At 43.4% G+C, this 24,478-nt stretch overlaps 1 protein-coding gene across 4 annotated transcripts in view; it reads left to right on the plus strand.

Moving 5' to 3' along the window:
- The window catches only part of WNK3 (WNK lysine deficient protein kinase 3), an 80,806-nt gene extending 58,358 nt beyond the window's left edge, over positions 1-22,448 (plus strand). For all 4 annotated transcript variants that reach the window (XM_069942902.1, XM_069942904.1, XM_069942903.1 and 1 more), the window contains exons 12-24: positions 1,041-1,090; positions 1,491-1,626; positions 1,711-1,827; positions 2,639-2,782; positions 2,863-2,911; positions 3,151-3,279; positions 6,326-7,134; positions 7,682-7,775; positions 8,333-8,460; positions 10,459-10,937; positions 12,876-13,087; positions 14,064-14,266; positions 15,883-22,448. In XM_069942902.1, coding sequence (XP_069799003.1) covers positions 1,041-1,090; positions 1,491-1,626; positions 1,711-1,827; positions 2,639-2,782; positions 2,863-2,911; positions 3,151-3,279; positions 6,326-7,134; positions 7,682-7,775; positions 8,333-8,460; positions 10,459-10,937; positions 12,876-13,087; positions 14,064-14,266; positions 15,883-16,188 — 2,856 coding nt within the window. In that variant the 3' untranslated portion in view covers positions 16,189-22,448. The remainder of the gene's footprint in view (positions 1-1,040; positions 1,091-1,490; positions 1,627-1,710; positions 1,828-2,638; positions 2,783-2,862; positions 2,912-3,150; positions 3,280-6,325; positions 7,135-7,681; positions 7,776-8,332; positions 8,461-10,458; positions 10,938-12,875; positions 13,088-14,063; positions 14,267-15,882) is intronic.
- The last annotated feature ends 2,030 nt before the right edge of the window (positions 22,449-24,478 follow it).

The raw sequence follows: 24,478 nt of genomic DNA on the forward strand, positions 1-24,478 counted from the left end.
AAACCTTTGTTTCCAGAGTCAATGAGCTGCTTTCAGAGGTGGCCATTAAAGAGTCACTGTCGTTTTTTTTGTTTTGTTTTTGTTTTGTTTTTGTTTTTTTGGTTTTTTTTGCAGAAATCAATAGTCCAGGCGATTTTAAGAAACTTTGTAATTGGGTTTATTAGGCAAATATGCCATTATCTGCATTTAAAAAGACTTCCCAGGTCCCCCCTCCCTTCTCTTTTCTATTCACTGCAAAATATCAGGAAATTGTGACTTGTTGCATCAGACTCAACCATGTCTGTTCTATAGAGAGGGGAGGGGGGAGGAGGGGCATGAGTCAGCAGCAGAGAACAAAGGATTACAGGCACAGAGCTGGGTGAAAGCTGTATTCAGAGGTCTGAGAGGTCAGTGCTGACTGTCAGAGGAGATAGCCGGGTCATGTAGTTGTAAATTAACTCTTTGTTGTCCTGTTTTGGTGTCTCATTTCCCTCTCTCCATAGAACATTGAAGACAGATGGAAGAGCTTCAAACTGCTTTTTTCATGATAAAAATTCCTTTTTTTTGCTAATAAACCCAATTACAAAGTTTCTTAAAATCGCCTGTACTATTGATTTCTGCAAAAAAAAATTTTTAATGACAGTGACACTTTAAATTAAACATGCGTTGAGTGTGCAAAGTATAAAACTTTTTCTAGTCACATCTTCTGTGTCCTCTTGGAATTCTCAGAACTGTAGATAAGTGAGAGTGTTGTTATTAGGGCATATCTTTTTGGCTTTCCTGACCATTATAACATTGAAGGACTGCATACAGCCTGATATCACTGATGCCAGAGAACAATAGATTATTTTCAGCTGTAGATGAAATGTATTGTAGATCTAAAACCCCTTTTAACCCAATGTATCATGTTAGAAAGAAAACTCTGCGTCTCTGCTCCACGTACCTCTCCTTGTCTGCACTAGGTCGCGGTACTAACATGGTACCAATTCATGTTTTAGTCATACAAATTTTTTTTCTGATGTTGTACATTCCTGACAGATGATATATGTTTGCATTTCCAGGCACATCTGGCTGAACTGTCTGGTGTTCAGAAAGGCGACCCTGCTCAGAGGTAAATTATTAAGTATTTTGCTTCTCTAGACTGCGTGGTGTCATGTTAAAGGGATATTCCCGCCAAAGCATTTTTTACTTGTCCATACTAGATGCTAAAAATATAAGAAGGTTACAGCAACTTATTCATATTGAAGCAGTTCTCCAATTAAAACTTACTAGTCCTGTACGTAGGGGACAACTATGAGATTGTTGGGGATACAGCCCCCACCAATCTCCAGATGACCTTGTGTGCCCGTTTAATTTTGCTCCACAATAAATTTTTCTGAGATATCTCCTTTTCAAATTTCTGTAAGAATACATTTAGGTGGCAAGCTTTTACCTGTTTGTCCTTTTTTGTCGGCCATTTACCTATTTATTCATGTATTGTCTACTTTTGGTAATAAACTATTGCATTGCAGCACCCAGGTTGACTATCCCAGAGACGGCGTTTCTGATGGATCCCTTGCGAACGGCAAGCAAGAAAAGATGAAGCAACGCCGAACTTCTTGCCCAAGACCAGATAAAATGACACGATTCAATCTGACGTTCCTAGAGGTATGTGTATCTGTTTTTAGCATTTGTGACCTGAGTATAATATAAGGGGAAGCTCTCATCAGTTCTTCCTTCTCACTCTTGCAGGTTTCAAGATTTGGCGATAACATGGTGGAATGCCAACTGGAGACTCATAACAACAAGATGGTCACTTTTAAATTTGATGCAGATGGAGATGCTCCAGAGGACATTGCCTTTTATATGGTCAGATTTACTGACTTTGAGTCTTCTAATAATTTTACTATTACATAAACCTTTAAAACAGTAATATAAACCTTAAATTGCATGTAACTTTTCAACATAATTTCTACTTGGGTGGGTTTCTGTCACTAGAAATAACTTTTGACATGTTATCAGACATGTCAAAAGTTATTGATCACATTCTGAAGGCTTCACAGCTTTATGTGGGAGACTGTGGCAGATTTGTTAAGGAGGTGTTTTTACTAGGATGGGGAAAATTGGCTCCTATCTCATGAGTTTTTTTTACTTTCTCTGGATCAACATTAAATACATACCATCCCAGACCCTGATGGAAGCTTCACTGTCAGCTCTCTCAAGGAGATCTGTGGAGTAGACACATCGGTAAATAGGATAGCTGGAAGGGCATAAATCAATTCTGGTTCATTATTGGTGCTCTCCTGCTATGTTTGTTCAGGACACAAATTTTCAGATTTTTTTTTTAACACTTTATTTGAAAAAAATTTCATTTTTGACAAGGACAAATTACACAGTGTACAATTAGGCACTGAGGATGCTGCAAAGAATAGCGGTAATACAGTGTGTAAGAATGAACACTTATGAATAATAGGCTGGAAGGGGGAAAAGGGAGGGAGAGGAGAGGGGGGAGAAATTTTAAGATTTTTAAGTTGAGATTAGATTTTTTTTTTTTTTTTTTTTTTGGCATGGACTTTGGGTAACAGTAGAGTTGCTGGTGTGGCCTATAACACAACCTAATCAAATATGTAATAATAATAATAAAAAATTACAATAATTAACATTTATCATGATTCCCTAGGTTGAGGATGACTTTGTTCTGGAAGCTGAAAAAGATAGGTTTGTAGAGGAGCTGAAACTGATAGTAACACAAGCGCAGGACATACTTCGCAGTATTCCTGTGGCGGAGAGAGCAGAGCCTCCCACATCAGAGTCAAATAGCCAAGTGAGTTCAAATAATGTTACTTAAACCAGCCAAGTCTTGCTATTTATATGTCATACTAAACTTACAAATTGCTCTTATAGATGGGATCTTCTGAACATGTGGCAGTCCCGACATCTACCCCAGCCGGAGGTGAGTGTTTAACATAGAGTGGCAGCAAAGCTGAAACATTTAAATTACTGAGCCGTACACGGAACCGGGCCGTGGTTCCAAAAATGGACAGCGGCATTTGCTTCCCCGTGACGGCGCTGTTCGATCGGTGGGTGAGATTAAAGAGGATGTACCTGATGGTATATCCTCTTTAATTACTGAATTACTTACTGTAATTTTGCTTGGATTTACTGATTTCTCAACCTGTTCACGTTTTCTAGGGGAGTCCGTGCCACAATCATCACCCGTTGGCCGATGGAGGTTTTTCATCAACCAGACAATTAGAAACCGTGAAGCTCAATCATTTGTCAGCCCAGCCGCAGCGATCAGAATTCCTCAGCAAGCTACAGGTCAAGAAAAGTTTTTGTGTTTAAATTATGATGCACTAGGATTAGTCACTGTTCTTATCTGTGATCACTGTTCAGTGTATCCACAATCTAGTACAGCCCAGTGTGCCCATGGATTTCATAAAGCCTAATGCGTGTCATAACACATTGTATTAGCAGTATACATCAGAATACTTTTCATTAATCCTTTTAAATACAAGGGGATTGTATGTTGTATAGTTGTTTTTTTTTGTCTTTTTACACTGGTAGTTAGTGGTGTACCTCAGCATCTGTATAAGCATATATTTGCATGTATCTATGATAGGTTTCACCAATTCAAGTTTAGCCTCTGGAAAACACTTTATCACGGTCTGCTCTCAGCACAGGATCTTCCCTCTAAATATACACCTTACTTTCCTTGGAGAATGCAGAGATGCAAACCTCCTTACTGCTGGTAGAAGTACACAAGGGAATGGACTTATGACGCAGATACTTCTGGAAAGAAACCGAGTGTCCCTCATTTTTCCAGAACTCTAGACTGGTGGAGCTTTCCCTATTTTGTTGTCTGAAAATAGCCTGGTGTTGCATCAGCTTGTCAGTCACTGCAAGTGTCCCTTGTTAAGTTTAAAACCTGTGTAATCACAGGGTAACCTCCTGCTAACCTGTCCTGGGAGTCTAAGGTGACTTTAAGGGGTTGTCCAGACTTCCAGAAACAGCACCACTCTTGTCCTCAGTTTGGGTGCGGGTTTTGCAGCTCAGTTCCATTGAAATAAATGGAGCCAAATTGTAATATCACACACAACCTGAGGGCAGGGGTGGTGCAGTTGTTCAAGAAAGTAGTTGTGCTTTTTTATTCCAGGATAACTTCTGTGATCGGAAGCTGTCGGGTTACACATTTGGAAGAGCATAGGTCTTGTTTCTTTTTGGTCTGCCATGTAGATTTGCAGCAATACATTTACCTCTGCTTACTTTAATAGGGCATATTATAGACTTATGTGTCTTTGGTAATCTGGGCATACATACTGGATAAATGGTTACTCTTTCTATGCATAATGCTGATTTCATCCCGTACCTGTACTCCCCATACACCTGTGTTCTCTATGGGGAAGGGTAAGCCACAGCCAAACTGCTCTGACTGCGGCTTATCTCCCTGAGAATAAAGGTGTTGGGCATTGATTTTCTATTAAACTGGACCCTTTTCTTCACCATCATAATCTGTTGGATCATCGTTAGGGCCCCGTACACCTTATACTGACAGCCAAGCCCACCATCAAAAGTATGAAGAGTATAGGACCTTAACCTGCTTAAAGGGGTTGTCCAGCGAAAAACTTTCTTTCAAATGAACTAGTGTCCGAAAGTTATATTATTTGTAATTTACTTCTATTAAAAATTCTCAAGTCTTCCCATACTTATTAGCTGCTGTATGTCCTGCAGGAAATGTTTTATTTTTAGGGTCCTATTACACTGAGCGATTTTTAACGATTTACGGTTTTCTATGGGGATTCATAGAAAAACGAGAAAAAGTTCCTGTCTCAGCCAGAGATGTCAGCAGAGAGCACTGTGTCAGACTGAAAATAAAACATTTCCTGCAGGACATACAGAAGCTAATAAGTATGGGAAGACTTAAGAATTTTTAATAGAAGTAAATTTAAAATCTATAGAACTTTCTGACACCAGTTGTTGTTTTGAAAGAAAAAGTTTTTCGCTGGACAACCACTTTAATCTTTGGGAAATATATCCCACCCGAAGTACTGTATTTTCCGGTGTATAAAGACTACCCCTTATTTTTAAAGAGATTGTCAGGGGTTCGCCTTATACGCCGGAAAATGTTAACCCCTGCCTGACCACAGCCCTGCTACAGCTTAATTAATCAAACAACAAACAGTTAAAGCGTAACTGTCATTTCAGGGCCATTTTTCTGAAAACATTAAATATCAACAGTTCAAGCGATTTTAAGAAACTCTGTAATAGGTTTTATGTACTAAGAGTTTCCTTCTGTACTGAAAAAGCAATCTCCCAGCCTCCCCCCTCACATCAAATGAAGCAGGATTTCTGTCTCCATTATGTGGCTATGGAGAGGGGAGGGGCTGTTAGGAGTGACTGACCACGGAGCAGTCCTGCAAAGCACAACACCCTGCAATCTTCTCTCAGTAAGTTCATAGATAAGAACTGACCTTTCTGACACCTGAATTTAGCGTTTTAGGTGCCCAGAGAGTCTACAAACAGCTGACCTTCATGTCACCTCTTCCTGCTCCCTCATCTCCCTCAGCCCCTCCCCCCTTCATAGGCTTACAATGGAGAGAGCAGAACCCGTCTTCACTGGCTTCTCTGTAATGAAGACGTGTTTGCCTGATAATGCACAGATAAGAAGTCAGGGGGGGGAGGCTGGGAGATTGCTTCTTGAGTACAGAAGGAGGCTTTTTTGGCTGATGAAACCTATTACAGAGTTTCTTAAAATCGCTTATACTACTGATTTCTGCAATAAAAAAAAAGCATGACAGTTACGCTTTAAGTCACCTGGGCCCGTTCTCGGTGCAGCCAGTGTGACGTATACTGACTGCGCTGAGGATGCCCGAAGCTCTCCCGAGCAGCTGAGCGTCTAATCTGAGACGCTCTGCTGCTCGGGAGAGTTTCGAAAGAATGACGGAGGCTCCGAAAGTACCGAAGCCTCTGTCATTTTTCCGAGCTTCGGGCATCCCGGGCGCAGTCAGTGTACGTCACACTGGCTGCACCGGGAACCGGAGCGGAGAAGACGCCAGGAACAGGCCCAGGTGAGTTAACTGTTTTTTTTTGTTTTTTTTTTAATGGTTGCCCCATACGGTTTGGATGCTGGCCATTTTTGAGCCCCCCCCCCCGGGGTGACCCAGCGTATAAGACGAACCCTGACTTTTCGGGGTTAAAAAGTCGTCTTGTATGCCGGAAAATACGGTATTTGGTATCTGCTAGTCACTTGTTCTTGCCTTCCTGATGTTGGGACATCAGTAAATGTCTTGCATACATCTTTCTTATGTGTTTGGCCTGCTTCATTGTGGTATTCATACTTTTTCTCTGCTTTGTTTCCTCTCTCCAGGACCACATAATGAAACAAGGCGTAGTCTTCCTGAGGATCTATCTAGTGCGAAGCAAAGCTGCTCCTTTCAGACAGGGCATACTATGATCTCCACATCCTCAGAAGGGCAGGTTTCTTCCAAAGATACTGAGCCTCTTATAGTTACCCCTCATGTGGTACATGCTAGCGAAATCCTCTCCTCCACTGTTAATAGCAATAACTCGATAGAAGTTAAGATTCAGAATGAGCCTGAGGCATATAGCAACAATATAGCTGTGATAACAGAAGCTCAGCATCCAGCCATTCATGCCAGTAGTGATCAGAATATGCAGGTGGCAAATAGTGGTGTTTATGCAGTGGAGTCTGTTGCTCAACCCACTTCTGGTCCATCGTCTGCCCCAAATACTGCACATATGTCTCTTGGTCTTACAAAGTCAGACAGCGTCGGACCTTCAGAAGCTCCTTACTATCCACAGACTCCTGTCTCTGAAGTGTCACTTGTACATTCTGCCTCAGTTCAGGAGTCTGACAATGAAGGTCCCCCCAAAATAGAATATTCTGATAACTGTATCAAAACTCTTGATGAAAAGCTGAGAAACCTGTTATACCAGGACAGCTCTGCCAGTTCTTACGCGGACAGCCAAAAGGAGACCCAGAGTACAGAATCCCCCCTTTCATCTTCTGCTGAGGATACCCTGTCTTGTCCTGCCCCTGATGCAGCAATTCCTGACAGTATTCAGGCCACTCCGGAGCAGACAGAGCCCGTTGATCCCATGCCAGTCCAAGCTGCTGAAGCGGTCATTGCAGTTCCCGGTGCATTAACACCATCTGTAAGTAATTCATGTCTCCATGACTTTCCTGAGACAATTCTTTACTGGAAGTGCAAGTTTTATTCTTTTTAGTCTTTTATGCCTTCTTTTAATTGACCAACAACATTTTACTAGCATGACCTGATTCAATTTTAGCTTTATTGTTTATTAGAATTGTTCAAGAATTAAATTTTTGCATTATTATTTGAATTATTTCATGGGGAATACAAGTATTTACTGAAACAGCAGCTCAGGAGGGGAGGAAAGGTCCTAGCTAACAATTTATGGTCTATCCTCAGCATAAGCCCTACAGTAATCGATCACTTGTGGTGCAAAATACTGCAGTATTATTCTGTCCACTTGAATACGACAGCGCTGCATGGAGTACCTTGTATTACTGTTACAAACAGTATGGCATTTGCAGGTTCTCATCTGCAAAGGCCTTTAAAACCCCTTTAAGCTCTGCTGGGACTTGATTGGGATTTTTAAATACTGTTTCCTGACAACTATTTCTATTTTTATTCACATTATGGTTTTTCTTTTTCTTCCTTAATGTCATCCTCTCCAGGAAAGCTCTGAAGACGCCTGGCATCCTGGAAGTTCTTCTCATGCTTGCACCAAACGCTCTATGGGCACTGGAGCCACGCATCTACAGACAGGAGGTGGATATTTTGGCCTAAGCTTTACTTGTCCTAGTCTCAAAAACCCCATTAGCAAGAAACCGTGGGCTCGCAAATTAAAAAGCTGGGCATGCAGATTGCGGCATTCCAACAGCTTATTCAAGAGGTCAAGAGTCCGCCAAGGTAGTGTTGCTTACAGTTAGGCCCGTACCATAGGAACATCCCTTTTGGTTATTTCCGTACGTATATATTTCTTTTTAGTGAGTTCAATTTTTATTTCATTTTTTTCATCCTCAGAAATGTACCCTCACGTTTCTTGCACTTTCACTTTTTGCCTTTTTTGTTAACGTTTTTGTGTTTGTCTAGCTGTGTCTTTACTGACACATTGTAAGAGCATCGGGCTATCATTGCTTTATGTCTTTCATGTGAACCACTGGTTTTTGCCTGAGCATGGCAACATGTATTTTAGCTGGAGCCCGCACGTACCGTTGTATTCCTTTGCCCCCTTCCTTCACTTATGTAGTAGGATATCAGGCACTCACGGTTTGTTCACCTAGCAGAAACTCCTGAGCTTTTTTTTTTTTAAACCTTCTGTTTAGCTGACGAGGATGGTGTGAGACGAGAAGTCCCCGATGCTACACAAAGGGTGGTAGAAGCACTGGCTGAATGTGCCTTGTCTGAGGGATCCTCATCTGGAACCAGTGCCTTCAAACGTGGACGTTTTCAGGTTTGTGCCATCAAAATGTTGTATGGGTTATTAAAAAAAAAAAATAAATAAAATGCCACTACTCTTGTTCAGAGACAGCACTACTTGTCTGTGTGCTGGGATTTCAACTCAATAGACTTGTCTTCGCAAAAAGTGAAGTAATATTGTAAAACAATCTCATTTTCTTTCTTTATGGGGAAAAAGTCTTATTTTCTAATTTTGAGGTTGATTGTATAAAAGAGAGCAACTCTAGTCTGATTATTTGTGCTACAATGCATCCTGGTTGGCCACATATCTCTCTCTTGTAAATAAATGAGGTGTGGATGACTGGTACATCATGGGTCATCAAGTGAAAGGACCCATGACATACACGTATGCTATTTAAGTCTACAGGCTCTATAAAGCGAGCTCAGGAGCTAAGCTTGCTTCATAGAGGGTAAGGATTGGCTGTAATCAGCAGTCTGGTTTTTACCCTCAATGACTGGCAGTAGCGATTGCACTGCTGCCTGTCATTAACCTCTTAAAGGACACCTGTCACCCCCCGTGCCGGGGTGACAGGCTCCCGACCCCCTGTTAGATCCCCCTATACTTATGTGATCCCGCCGGGTCCAGCTTCCTGAGCCGGTCGGGTCACGGAGATTTCAGCGCCCGAAGCCCGGCGCGCGCACGCTGACAGCAGAGTCAGACGCCCATAGAGAATGAATGGGGAGTCCGATACTCCGTCATTCTCTATGGGCATCGGACTCATCTCTTCGGGCGCTGAAATCTCCGTGACCCAACCAGATCAGGAAGCGGGACCCGGCGGGATCACGTCAGTATAGGGGGATCTAACAGGGGGTCGGGAGCCTGTCACCCCGGCACGGGGGGTGACAGGTCCTCTTTAAACACTGCCGATAACAGCACTTAAGTGTCAGGGACAAGAGCTGAGCTCCTGTCAGGGGCGGTCCCGATTAGTTTTTATTACTTCCAAAGGTAAAATATTTACCTCTGTGCAGTCTGATTGGCAATCTTTTCGTCTGCATTAGCAGACTCTACGAGAAGATCACAGATAACTCTGATCAATGCTGTACAGTGGCATAGCATTGACCAGTGTAAGCAGCCAATAGAAACTAGAGATTGTATCACAAAACATCATGCCCCTAACAGCCCTGTAGGTTAAAAAAAAAAAAAAAGCGTTATGGCTCTTGGAAGCAGGGTCCTGGGGCGGTGGAATTTCGAGCAGCGACAGACTCTGCAGAGGGTAAGTATGAAAATTATTTTTGGGAGGGCTTCTTTTTTTGCACCACAGTTGTCCTTTAAAAGGCTTTACAGTATAATCGTGCCTTGTAAAGGTGCAACAAACAATCGCTCTAATCTCAAAATTTTAAATGTGTATTCCAACAGGTTGAGGTTATCCCCTTTCCATAGAATAAGGGCTAACTAGGTGATCAGGGTGTAGATCTACTGGTACTGCAGTGGATTTTCCCTGCAAAGGAGTATGAACTGCACATATACCACCAGTGATCTATTCCTTCTCAATCTTATGGCTTTTAGCAATGTTTACACTATTATACAGCCTGTAAAATTCTGCCCTGCAAACTTTCTTATGTCTCTGTCTATACTTCCATTGTACAGTCTGTGTGAGCTGTTCTGCTTCAGGGATTCAACAACCCCCCCCCCCCCTCCACTCCTTGAGTTTCTGTAACTTCCTTCCTGTTAGAGAGTAGAAAGTCTGTCTGGACTTATGTTTCACTGATCAGCAGCTAAATTGTTGGAAGGTTTTAAAGAAGACTATTTGGAATGTTGCTTAGGCTGTGTTCACACATTTAGGTTCTTAACTGCAGTTATTGTATCCAAAACTAGGAGAATATTATACTTGAAGGATACATGTAAAGGAAAACCCAGGTCTTCTTATTTTCAGATTAATTCCTGGCTTTGTGTTGCATCTTGATTCCAGTGATTTTTACGATATTAAATGTATGACACATGGGCAAAATGTGTTTCCTTGTGTCATTATCCTTTTGATTCTCTTACTTGCAGGTTGTCACAGTTCCACAACAAGAGCAGTCCATCACTGCTGAATCCCCCACTATTCCTTCCACATCTCTGCAGTCAGACAGAACCATATCTGCAGAAGAAACTAGAGCTGAAGAAACTCCACAGTCTGCCAGCACAGCTTGTGAAACAGATGCATCTTCTCTTACCCCTGATCGGGAGCTGGAAGAAACCTCTGCCACAGGCAGCAGTGCCCTGTCTAGTTCAGCAATGTGGATGAAAGATGGCAAGAAAGGAAGCAGCTTTACAAAGCAGCCTAGTAGTGACTCTGAGATGTCTGCAGCCCCGGGTAGAGCCCAAGATTTTAACGCACGGGATGACTTGCAGAACTGCATTGGTGAAAAGGCCTATAACCAAAAGCAGAACTCCCTACTCTATTCTCCATCTTCTCCCATGAGCAGCGATGATGAGTCTGAATTAGAGGATGAGGATTTAAAGGTGGAACTGCAGAAACTTCGGGAAAAGTTAGTGTTCTCTTCTGTTTAATCCTCGTAATAAAATTAAAAAATAGTGGGGATTAAACTATTGGTCTAGACCAGGCATGTCCAAAGTCCGGCCCGCGGGCCATTTGCGGCCCGCGTTCCGAACTTTTGCGGCCCCCCAGGTATCCGGCAGCAACACTGCTCTAGTGCACAGAAAAGGAAAGCCGAAATCTCGCGATGTCCGAGATTTCGGCTTTCCTTTCCCGTGCACTAGAGCAGTGTTTTCCAACCAGTGTGCCGCGGGCGCCGTCCCCCTCACCTACTGGCCCGGACGTGCTCCTCCAATCAGGTGTCTCCCCTGATTGGAGGAGCACGTCCGGGCCAGTAGGTGAGGGGGACGGCGCCCGCGGCGAGCATCTCAAGGAAGGTGAGCAGGGATGGGGGAGAAACAGGGGAGAAGCAGGGGGGAGAGAAACATGAGGATGGGGGAGAAGCAGGGGGGAAAGAAACATGAGGATGGGGGAGAAGCAGGGGGGAAAGAAACATGGGGATGGGGAGAAGCAGGGGGGAGAGAAACATGAGGATGGGAGAGAAGCAGGGGGGAGAGAAACATGGGGATGGGGGAGAAGCAGGGGGGAGAGAAACATGGGGATGGGGGAGAAGCAGGGGGGAGAGAAACATGGGGATGGGGGAGAAGCAGGGGGAGAGAAACATGGGGATGGGGGAGAAACAGGGGAGAGAAGCAGGGGGATGGGGGAGAAGCAGGGAGGAGAGAAACATGGGGATGGGGGAGAAACAGGGGAGAGAAGCAGGGGGATGGGGGAGAAGCAGGGAGGAGAGAAACATGGGGATGGGGGAGAAACAGGGGAGAGAAGCAGGGGGATGGGGGAGAAGCAGGGGGGAGAGAAACATGGGGATGGGGGAGAAGCAGGGGGGAGAGAAACATGGGGATGGGGGAGAAGCAGGGGGGAGAGAAACATGGGGATGGGGGAGAAGCAGGGGGGAGAGAAACATGGGGATATCCCTTTTGTGTTTTTCGAAACAGGCCCAGGTTTCACACTGAGTGAGTATAAATACATTTAGAATCTATATTATTATTATTATGTATAATATGTCCTGCTTTAGTGTCATTTTGTGCCATTTTGGTTGGTGGTGTGCCCCGGGATTTTTTAATTATAAAAAGTATGCCGTTTTCAATAAACTTTGTAAAAAAAAAAGTTTATTTGCATTCATTTTAATGGTCCAAAGAATGTCAAGCAAAATGGTCGGCCCCCGCACATGTTCACTTCAGCAAATTTGGCACTCTTCGAAAAAAGTTTGGACATGCCTGGTCTAGACGTATGTAGAACAGAAAGGATCACTAAACCTAGAAATAAATGTAAAAAGGACATAAACTTGTTAACTGTTTATCGGCTAATCACATCTAATCGACCGATAACAATGCTTGTTATACAACAGTTGTTTGTACTGCCCAGCTGCATATTTAATTGTGACTTGTAAAGGTGCTGCAAACAAGCGCCAATCTCTCTGATCTGCACTTATTTGCAGCTGTGGGAGGCTGAAGAGGCTGTGCCAAACATTCATGTTTGGGGATGACTGTAGACCACCCCTCCCGTCTGTCAGGGAACTCTGGTCCCTGTTCCTGTGATTTTGGACAGTCCTAGCAATCTTCAGTTACAAACAGAGTAAGAGGCCTCCTTATGCAGCCATCTTTTACAAGATTATTCCTGTCAACATGAGGGATACCACAATGGGTCCTGACACACTGCCTGCAAGTCAGCAGTGTCTGTTGGGCAGTGGTGGTATACACCATATGTCCGATCTGCCACAGTGTCATGTTTTCTTTTGTAAATGGAAAGCACATCACAGATGTAACCAGAGCATAGGAAAGGAATTTCTAGGATTCTTTTTGTGTGTATCTTCTGTTCTACATTCCTTTAGAATACTGAACAAATTGTCGTGTTTTGCTTCGACATACAGGCACATTCAGGAGGTGGTGAGCTTACAAGCCCAGCAGAACAGAGAACTACAAGACGTATATGCACGTTTGCGTTCTTTGAGGGAAAGCAAAGCACAGTCCTCTGACAATTCTTCCCAACCAATGTCTCCACGTCGCCCCAGGTCTCTTAAAAGTAAGCAGCGCAGCAGGCCGCAGTCTTTAACTCACATGGACAATGGAATCGGACATTCAGGTAAGCTCCCATAGAGAAGAGGGGGTTCTCATTAGGAGAACCAGTTGGACTATTTATAGGAACAAACATGGCAAGCAGAATAGTTACAAAGAATGAAAGTTAAGAAATCAGATGTTGACTGATACGGTTAAAGTGTATGTTCTCTTTGTTGACCTGTTTCTTATTTGTTTGAGAAATAGATTTGTGTCCATGTAGGGCTGGGCCTAATTGATTTAATTAGTTAGCCCTTGGGGGAGACTCATGATTTTATTTGGAAATCCGATTTTGTGTGGGATTCTGTATGGAGATATTCGGTGCGCAAACCAATGAGACATAAATGTGGTGTCCTGCTCTTTAAACCTTTCTGTGCTGCAGAATGTCAGTGACAACTTACACCTCTGTTTTGAGACTGCCTGCAAGTAGAACAATCTGCAGGACTATGGTGGGGAGGTTGAAGGTCCCTTACATGTGGCAGCACAGAAAGTGTAAGGGCCCTATTACACCAACAGATTATCTGACAAATTTTTTTCAACCAAAACCAGGAACAGACTACAAACAGAGAACAGGTAATAATGGAACGACTGGAATTTCTCCTCTTCTCTAAATCCATTCCTGGCTTTGGCTGACAAACATCTGTCAGACATCTGTTGGTGTAATAGGGCCCTTAAAGTACAGGACACTCCCAGGGGTGAATGGGCAGGCGGGCAAGTGCACTCGGAAACAGGACTCTGCGCCTATGCATTTAACTATAAGGCTGCAGGTAACATTCTGCCTCCGGCCACAAAAGCCCTTGGAGGGCACTGGAGAAGGATGAGTATGTATACATATATATTGTATACAGTGTATATATGACACACACACAGGGACTACCTACATGGGGGATACATTTTACTTTGGGGCGGGGGCTGCAAACTACAAGGTGGACTTTCCTATGTGGGAGCAACTATTTATTTACAATGAATATGTCCCAAGTAGTACTTTTGTGTTCTTTATTCAGATCCGCAGTGCAGTGAGAGTAACTCAGATGCCTGTCAGCACTCCATCTCTGAGAAGAAGAGCATGTTCACAGATGATCTGCATAAACTGGTCGATGACTGGGCGAAGGAAAATGCAGGCAACTTAAATCTAAAACCCAGCTTAAATCAGATCAAACTGAACCAGAACCGCCCAGACACAGATGGTTGGAGTCGTGTTCATGAGGTAAGAGCTGGATCCAAAGTTCCAATACCGTGCTGATGCCTGGGTCCACTCTGCTCTGTGCTGCCATATTGACGCTCAGGAATCAGAGACTCATGCTCAATAAACCAATCACTGGCTGAGGGGGTTCACCAATGCTGCCTGTAATTTGGCTGAGTGGGCATTTCTGTGTGTAAAGAAGTTACCAGGAAGATGTGGGCAGCTGTAGATAAAATTATTCGGCAACTATTTATATTGTCTTACACAGCGTAAAATCTTCAGCATATACTGCACAGTACTTGTGAACGTACCCTTAGAGAGCATTTGTCTTATTCCAAAAATAAAATTTAAATTTGTGTCATAACTTCCCTCCTTTTTTTATTTTCTGTTCGTTTGTGTTGGCCAGTATGCAAATAAATGATTAAATTAACAATTGGGTGGTCCCCAAAGGGGTGTTAATAAGTAAGCACAGACCATGTCAGAATGGCTCTGGGAGCTTAACTCCCTCCTGCCGCTGCACTGTAAATTAACGTCACTGCAGCCTATGCCTGAAGCTGCAGTGACGGTAATTTATGATCCAGGATGACACAGACACAGAAGCTGCGGCTCTCTCATCCACGGTGGGTCCTGGCTATCAGTGATAGCCGGAGACCCGCCGCAACGCTCAGCACCAGAGCTGCGCTCCGATGCTTAGAGTTAACTCTATAGATACTGCGGTCAGCTCGACCGTAGCATCTATAGGGCTTCTGACAGAGAATTCTCCCTCTACAGAGGGAGAATTCTCTGTCTGCTGTCCATCGGGGTTCTGCGAAGTGATCGCAGAGCCCCGGTGGTAGCCGTGGAAATTGGAAAGCTCAGGCTTCCGGTTTCCTGGCTGCGGAGGGAGGGAAGGCTGGGTGCATGCCCGTGAGCTGTGCCCTCTCCCTTGCTACTGTCACAAGATTGTAACAGCAGCAGGGGACAGAGGAGAGGGGGCAGACACAAGGGACATCATTATGAGCCCATAAGCTGATATCCTAAAACGACCTGGGCATTTAGGAATCAATGACCCATGGTCATGAAAGGGTTAATCTCATGAGACTCGCACACACATCTTACACTCACATCACACTCATCATATCATGATTCTCTGACTGCTGTAATCGCTCTGGCGCTGTTTTATGCCTCGGTGACACTGGGTTCTGCATACCACCTAGTTGTCAGTTTGCTTATTTACGTATATATTAGCTGTGCAGAGAAGTGCAGTTGTTTGCCAAGGAACAGATGCACCTAAAACAAAAAAGAATGCTCTGCTAGGGGACATGGAGGAATAAATGTTGAATTTCCGGGAGTACAAGAGGACCACGTTAAGTGGCAGGAATGAAGGGCAGAAGTGACTTTTTAAGCACTATTGTTAGATTGCACTCATACTGAGCTCTATCTGTTACTGGACTCAGGGTGTTGCTGTAGTATCCCGCTCCTGGGGTCCAGAGCAATGTCCAAAAGGTCATTTTTGTTGGTGAGGTGTAAGGCCTTTTTTTAAGAATTTCTTTTTTTGGTGTCCATTAAATTCACTCTTGGTATTATATGTCTTTTATATAATAGTGGTTTAATATTGGAATCTAATGTGTTTTTGATCTTTTTCATTTATTCTCTTTTAGGCTGCAACAACAAACTTCCCTTCTACCTGGGTCCCCACTTTGCCTCCGATTCATGGGACAGTTCCAGCTGCTATCTCTCAATCTATACTCCCGAATTTTACATCTGGAGGCATTCCATCATACCCAATACCGCATGCCTGCCAGCTGAATGCAATGGGGGGCAGCGGCTACCCTGTACAGTGGTCTAACCAGACGCCAGGCCTTCCCGCACAGCACCTTGCAGCATACCAGCCTGGAATTGGAATGCAAGCATTTCCCTCCACTACAGCTCAGAAAGCTGCTACAATCCCATCTTCTCCCAAATGATCCCATTAAATGACTATAGACTTTTCTCTGGGATTTCTCCGCCTCCCCGTACAGACTACATCAGACACCCACTCGCTATTTCTTTGGTTGTTTTACCTTTCTTTGGTTGGTTGTGATACAAAGGGTGCGCTGTTATTTCCCTCCCCCATTACTGGGGATTTTTTTTCTATGTGCTGTGTTGTGTGAATTGGGTTTGAACGTACCCTAGTTTCTACGCATAGTCATTCTGCAATGTGATTTCACTTTTTACTTTTCTTTGAGGGAACTCCTGGTGCCATACAGGTGAATGAATGTGTTCCAGCCTTCACAAGAAACTGCAGCCAAGCAAAGTACTGAGTAAGAGGTATGGGGAATATTCTCCCATCACCTCCCAAGCCTTTGTACAGGGTTACACAGCACAACAATGTCTCCTTTCTCTTACATAATCCTCTTGTGGCTTCTTCACTTCCTTTTGCCCTCTGTGTTTCATGGAGGACTCAAACACCTCCCCCAAGAATCTGTCTTCTGGTTATTTTAGTTCTATCCAGTGATTCCGTTTCAAAATATCCTAAAGCAGAAGCTCCCTACACCAGCTCTAGAATAATGTGAATTAATATGCTGTTGCGCAAAAAGTTGCTGTTTTTTTTTTTGTTTTGTTTTTTTGTGGATGCGTTCTACCCAAGCAGTGGTACAGTTTTGGCTGTACATTGACGGCGATGAGCTTTATTGGCTCCAGAGCAGAGATGCTTCTTGTTTGCCCTCGCTCTGGAGCCCAGTGTCTCTATGGCTTCACCTGCATGCGTTTTAACTCTCCACTCACCCCAGTACCTTCTTCTAACATAGAGGCCTTCTAGCTTCTGTCTTTCGCACAACTGCTGCTTCTGCTTTGCCTGCAGACTCTTGCTGTGCCTTGGGGGATATTGTACATTATGCCATCTCTGAATTTGATAATCTGCCACTTGCTGTACTTAGACCGCAGGGTATAGGCTTAGGGCGTTTTTAAGTTGGGCTTGTTATAGAAATCTTTTTATACCAGTATAACTTTTTTTTTTTCCTATTTCTGTTTTTATCATTGTTATTTTATTAATGAGGGCTTTATGAGAATGATGATTGACAACGTTGCAGACAAATAGTCTATAGATCCAGAGAAAAATTCAGGAAAAAAATAGCTGTCATGAGTTCCTTGGAACTTAGTTGAAAGCTACTTCAATCAGATGTCACGGTTTGTAGACTACCCAATGTAAATGCTGATTATTAACACATTGGGTAAGCATCTGTTGGGAGCAGTGCTAATATAGGGGGTCCTGAACCAGTCCCATCTTTCAGCAAAAGGCCCACCTAAGGGTATTGGATTTGTGCAGGTGATCTCCTCAGCTGGTTATTGTACGGGGCACATGGGTCAGTGTTACACATCTCATCACTCTGTAATTTATTTGCAGTGCGCTCACAGGTTTCACTGCTGTATAGTGATGAAATTTGTGCTTTAAAACCTTTGTGAGAGATGTGGATTTTTACTCTAACAAATCCTCTGTATATGGACCTGCCCTTACACTTACATTTCCGCGCGCCACCCTTGTTCATGAGCTGTGTGTTGTGAGATTTTAACTCGATGTGGCTAAGGCCTAGCTGCAATACCAGACACAGCCTGTGGGCAATAGTGGTGTTTCTGGGGAAAAGGAATCAGACCCTTCTCCTAATCCCAGATAAACCCATAAAGTGCACACATGCTGCCCTTCATAGCTTACTCTTGCATTACTGCTGTGACATCTGTAAGGTAGCAGATGGGTATTAAACTTAGAGCAACACTCACTCCTGTGTTACTCCTAAACCTTACCCTTTTTTCCCCAAAAAAAATCTGAAATGTTTTTGCAACGGTTTGGACGGTGAGTCCCCACATCCCTGAGGATAGCGTTCTCCGTTAGTTTTGTTTCTGTCTGTACAGTGTTATGTTGTCCTCTGATGCTTTGCGCGAATGAACACAGCTTGGTAGAATGTATCATTTCTGCTATGTTTTTTGCTTTTTTTTTTTTTTTTTTTTTGGTTTTTATCTACCTCGTTTTGTAGTGCCCATCCTAAACACAGGAGCTGCACATTGATGGTTTGTATCAGAGAGGGTCTTCCCTTATCTCTTGCCTTCCTCTCTGTTCTTCCTGCAACTGGTAAGCTGAATCAATGAACCTGTAGCCTCCAAGTCGCAGCCAGAAGCAAATATCTGCAGATTACGGCCTAGGGGATATCTCTTTTATACTTGGTATTTGCTTAAGTAACCGCAACACAAGTGTTTCTTACTACAATCTGCTTTGTGAATGGAGCCTTGCCTTTGATAACCGTGAATTTTTCATTTGTACTCTGACCTACATCAGAAGTGTCAACACAAGGTTTGCTTTTCAGTTTTACTAATAGGGCTAAATAGCATTTATCAGGATTGAGAGGGGGGGGGGTCAGCACGTTCCTGTGATAACATCTTGGCTTCATAGGGATACGTGTCTTGGTCAGAGCTGAAAATGTAAGTGTCAGTCACTTTAAAAACTTGAATTTTTTTTTCTGATAGGATTTTCAACTTTAAGCTTGCCTTACAGTAGTGGGACAGCTGTGGCCTCAAGAACGTAAAATAGATGAGCATTTAAAGTTGGTTTTAATATGGTTTGTAGATTAGTTTTATATAGGTTTTAAGGATGAAACAGCGCCACGCTTGTCTGTGGGCAGGGTCTGGTATTGAAATTTACTCCCTTTTGAAGGGGATAGGGCTTAGCTGCAATACCAACGCATTCCATGGACTAGTTATCTGATATAGTTACTGCAAAAAAAAAGTAAGATTCATTTGCTACATTTGGACAACCCTTTAAAAAAAGTTCTTTTCATCTTATTTCACATCCTGCTGTTTGGGATGTGTCCAGACACAGCTGACTGCTTATAGATGATGTAAAGGTTTCTGTAAGATTCTGGACTTATCCTTGAAGACCAGGCTGTCTACTTTTGGCCGTGCTGGTGGAACTGAGTCTGATAGGCGACCTTAGTGGTTAAACTGTTACATCTTGGTCCCATTAAAATTGGTAACCATTGTATTGTCAGGGTGGGCACTGATGGTTTCTTTTCGCTAAGTTGTACTGTATATATTTCTTTGTTGCCCATCTGAAATCCTCTATTCAGCTTTAAATCTCCTTGGATGTACAAGCTAGTGGACAGTGACATTGATAAATATGTAGGAGCTCTGACAACTTGTGCATGTGCCATAATAATCTTGTCAAAGGGATCTGGATTTTGTGTGTGTGTGACGTAAACGTATTCTCTACTGATTCTACTCATTCTCTGAACCCGTTGGATCCTGGAATTAAAGAGTCTGTTTCCAAAACTGTAACCATGCAGCGTGTATATGGTGCCGGGTAAGAGAAGCTGGAGGTTGGTGATGGCAAAACCCCCTTAAAGTGTGTAGAGCTGCAGTCTCCAACCTGTTGCTTTTCAGCTGCTGTTAAATTACCACTCCCAGCATGCCCTGACAGCCAAAGACTGTCAAGGCGTGCTGGGATTTGTAGTTTCAGAGCAGCTGAAAAGCCAATGGTTGAGGGCTACTGTAATAAATCACTATATCAGAGCCAAAAAATCCTGCAGCAGATTTGACGTGTTTTCTTCTCTCCTCCCAGCCATTGCAGGTCTGACATAATGGACAACAGATTTACTTTACATTGCAGAATCTGTCAGAAGTAAATGTTCAAGTAAAATTCTGTGATGAACAATTTCTTGATAATAAAATATCTATTGCAGATCCCCTGCATAGACATAGTTTTAGAGCAGGGATCACAGCCCTGCAGCTGTTGCAAAACTACCACTTGTAGTTTTGCAATAGCCGCAGGGGCCACGAGTTTGACCCCCCTGATTTACAGTATAACATACTAAATGCAGTTACAATTAGAGGCAGTTGTGTTCAATGGATATCTCCGTGTGGTAAGCCCTCACAGGCCGCTAGCATGTTATGTCTGGGCAGGGAATTTGGAACTTTGTATAAAGAAATGAGAATATTTCTTTATGTCTATTATATTGCAGGGAGCGACTAAGACTTTGTCATCTTTTATAAAGTAAGTTCTCATAAAGCAAAGTTAGCCATGTAGCGTCTTTACACATCACAGGCATAGGAGGGGAAATAATCTGGGTCATTAAGCTATTGGAGTTGTAGCATCTACATAACTGTGAATAGGATTTTTCTTTCTCATTCAGTAGCACAGGATAATGGGATTTGGAGGTGTAAATTACTGACATTTTTTTCTTTGCCGTTTTTGCAATGCCTTTTTGGATTGTGCAGGAGCGATGTTCTGCCGCCCCGTCCTGCTAACCACGAGGCCTAGTCAGGTCGGTAGCAGTGACAGACGGAGGATTTGCTGTTATACAGCTGGTAACATCCCCTCTATAGATCTGCTTTTCTCTTTTACATGGCCGTTGGTTTGTCTTAAGGTGAATGTAGCTTTGTGGAATGTAATCTTTTCAGCTCCCTCATCTCACTACTTGCCTAGTAAAGCGATGTCATCCTTTCGTAAGTGCAAAAAGACCTTAAACATAGACACACATCAGACACTGGGAGCAGTAAGCGGAGGTCATTGGTGCTTTGTCTTTGTGTTCTTTTTTCTGTCCTGTGAGATATGACTTGTGTGATATACAGAGCAGGTAGTCGTGTATGAGGCACGCTGACTCCTCAAAGACCTTCAGTCACTTGTACATAGTCTTCTACCAAGCTCTGATAGTGATATGTTCCTGGGAATGTTTGGTGGTTGATATTATACAGCACCCCATACCCAACCTCCCACCTTTTTTAAGCTCCTGAGTGACAGGTCTGTCTATTTCAACTGTATGTTAGGAGCTAGGAAAAGCCGAATGATAAACCGCAAAGGCTGTTATTGGAGATACAGATTCACAGAACCAGAGACAGTGAGTGAACAGGAGCTTGAACAACTTTACAGCACAGGATGGCTCTAGGGACATGGAATATTCTTTGAAGTAGATTTGTCACCTTTCCTGACATTTCTTGGTAACTACTTGTATTCCCCAGGTAATAACGTTTTGAACTCTACTGTCCCTCTGTTATTCCTCTTGGAACTGTATAAATGAACCAATATGGGCATTACCAGTCGTCTTGTTTCTAGGGTGTGTCCTTTACTGTCAACTCTGATCAGACATGCCTCACTGACAAGGCAATGGTAGCGACCAGTTTTAATGTTGGTCTTCCATCTCCTGGAGAAAAAGTGGCGGAATGGCACGTGTAAAGTTTTAAAAACTCAAGAATCCTTTGTTTTTTTTATGAGGAGTACAAGTAGTTACTAACACGGACATGTTGGGAGGACTAACTGGTTCAGTTCCTGGTTATAGAGGCGTCTACATAAATGTGTATATAGGAGGGGGAGGGTTTTTACCTGATAAGTGGTGAGTATTAGAGAAATAAAGAAAAACGGTTTTCTGTTTGTCCGTGTGATGTTTGCCTGTACCAGCGCACACGCTTTATTTTACCATGCGGTGCTTATACTGCAGCCTGGGCCCTATGTAGGACCGGAACAGGTGACTGGGGGTTCTCCACAAGCAGTTGCGGTTTCACATACCGAAAGTGAATATGGTTCCTGTTCCTTTAAGATGTGCCGCTTTACGCCAATGTTGTCATTTCTGTTTTCATTTCTTGCGTCGATTTTGGTATTTGATACATAAGAGAAGCCGCCGGGTCGTGAAGCTTCACATCTCTCCGTTTAACCTGCTGATTTCGGAACGACGTTTCTGTACACAATTTTGTTGTCAACATTTCCAAACTGTGAATATTTTTTCGCTCTCCCCAGGGATTTGTTCAGAATGTCTGTCCCCTTTAAAGCTGTCCCCTCCTTTCTTTCCTTTTTACTGCTGGATACCAAATAGCAGTGAACATTGCAACGATTTAAGGAGCCGAAGCTAAAACAGCGTTTCAGTTCTGTTGAAATGGCAGCTCCGGCTCTGTCTCTTCGTGTCTCTCTTTTTCTCTCTTTGCCTTTTTGTATTATTTCTTATGAGTCTGAACAGATCCCTGCTTTAAATCTACCAGTGGTTTGTGTTTTATACATGATATATATATATTCTTATTACAAGTACTGTGTTTATTTTTGAAAGTTGGTCTTTTACTGCAATATACTTAAGTTTAGAGACGCAGCATGCACTTTTTTGGGGTATTTTAGAATACTAACATTCCATCACTGGAATTGTAATTGTTTAACTACAGGAGGGTCTTGTAAAGTTTGCATAAAAAAAAAATCATTAAACTGTCATTATTAAATGTTTCTATGTTTTTCTTTCTTGCACATACAAAAAAAAATTCTATAAAAACATGAAAGTTTGAAAAATTTGAGTCTCCATTTTATTTACCCATAATGGACGGTGATTGGCTTAGCCTGCAGGTCCTGCTCCTGCATGCTTGTCTTGGAAGAAGATAGAAGATTGAGGGACCTAATGAGAACAGCGCAGCCGGCTACCCCTTTTGTCTTATTCCCCATCCAGTGAAGAAAGGTGAGTTCTGTACGAAGCGATCTCTGCCAGTTCCCATAGATAGTGAAGTGGCAATGTATACACATGACTGTTATATTCTTTCTGGAGACTCAGGTCATCTAGAAACGCTCCTGTGGCCGATAATTGGCTCGGGTAAAATTGACAGCAATCAGAGTTGGCTGATCGGCCCCTTTGAGCCTGCTTTAAAATTTATTGCTATCAGCCGCACATCCTGTGTAAACGGTTGAGTGTGGCCGATAACGATAAAGGGAAACTGACAGCACAGATGTGTATATCAGATTCCGAATCACAAGCAGTGTATAGTTACCATCCGTGCGTCTTGAGATTAGGGATGACTTTTGGTCCAACGGCATCTTCGCTCAATTAGGATGCCTGTGATCCCGGGTGCATAGTTGCGCTCCCGGGAATCTGCGGGCAGGATCTTCCAGGGAATTCAAGATACATTCCCTGGAAAATCCTGCCCGCAGATTCCCGTGAGCGCAACTATGCACCCGGGATCGCAGGCATTGCACTGGAGTGAGTGGCTTTCAGACCGAAAGTTCCGCTCATCTCTACTTGAAATTTGGCATCTGGCTCTCCAGTCCTCAGGCAGCCGGCTTTATCATTAAGCCCTGCTTCCTCTGGTTGTCTATCATTGCGAGAAGGCGGGGCCTGAAGTTACAGCTAGAGGACTGGGAGAGCCAGTTGCCAGATCACGAACAGTGTGGATGATAAGCATATGGTGCTTGTGATCCGGAAACTGACAGCACAGATATATACATTTCCCAGACCCCAATATATACATATCTGTGTTGTCAGTTTCCCGGGCTGCACGAAGGATACAAGGATCATTTGTGCAACCCAGATGCTTCTCATGGTATGTAAAGGCTCTGCAAACGAGCGCCGTTCTCACCCCCAGCGGCTGACAAATCTTTTGATCTAAAAGGACCTTTAGGGTGCGTTTACACAGACACATTTTAGAAGCCAAAGCCAGAATTGGATTTGAAAAGAGGATAGATCCCAGTATTTCCTTTATGACCTGATCCCTGTTTATTGTTTGTTCCTGGTTTGGGCTTCAAAGATCTGTCAGATAAATCTGTCTGTGTAAACGCACCACCACTGACATTTGGGGTACATATATGTCAAAATGTCAGGCAAGGAGGAGGATGCAGCAGGCTTTGGAACTGAGGCCGCCCCATACGTGGCAGCTAGAGTTTTGTGTTTTCACTCTGGAAGAAGATTGTGTGTCCGTGCTATGGCTGCAGGGGTATTCTGGGCAACAGTGAAAAATCCAGGGGGGGCAAGGGGGTGGTGAGGACATAATAAAGAAGACCTATTTACCTGGGTTTCTGATCCTTTGTCATGGCCTCCCCCAGAAATGTCCACTTAGCCAGTCAGTGACTGAGGTGGGACACAGCTGCAGTTACTGACTGGCTGAGCGGGTAGTTCCTCTGGGCCAAGATTTATTCAGAACCGCAGATGCTGACAGAGCTGATAAATCTGGGCCTATGTCTGACCTCTATATCAAAGGTATCTGGCATTGTCAGCAGTTTTCCTTTGCGTATGGTGAATATTAGTTCTGAGTTGTTCAGGACATGGTGGCTGGAGACTGGCTGAATCCACTCCACACACAGGAGAATCTGCTTTATATCTTTGCCTTATTCCCTCAATAGTCACCCCAGGATCATGTATGACATTACACTGAAGCTGCTGAGCCAGATCTGCTGTACACCAGTATGAGAAATAATTCCCCTGCTGTCTGACTGGCCATTTAGTGACGGAGCTGGAGTCTGAATCAGTCCCTGATAATATTAAGGAGCTGCGG

Source organism: Dendropsophus ebraccatus, chromosome 10 (assembly GCF_027789765.1).
Source record: "Dendropsophus ebraccatus isolate aDenEbr1 chromosome 10, aDenEbr1.pat, whole genome shotgun sequence".
In the NCBI taxonomy this organism is placed as follows: Eukaryota; Metazoa; Chordata; class Amphibia; order Anura; family Hylidae; genus Dendropsophus; species Dendropsophus ebraccatus.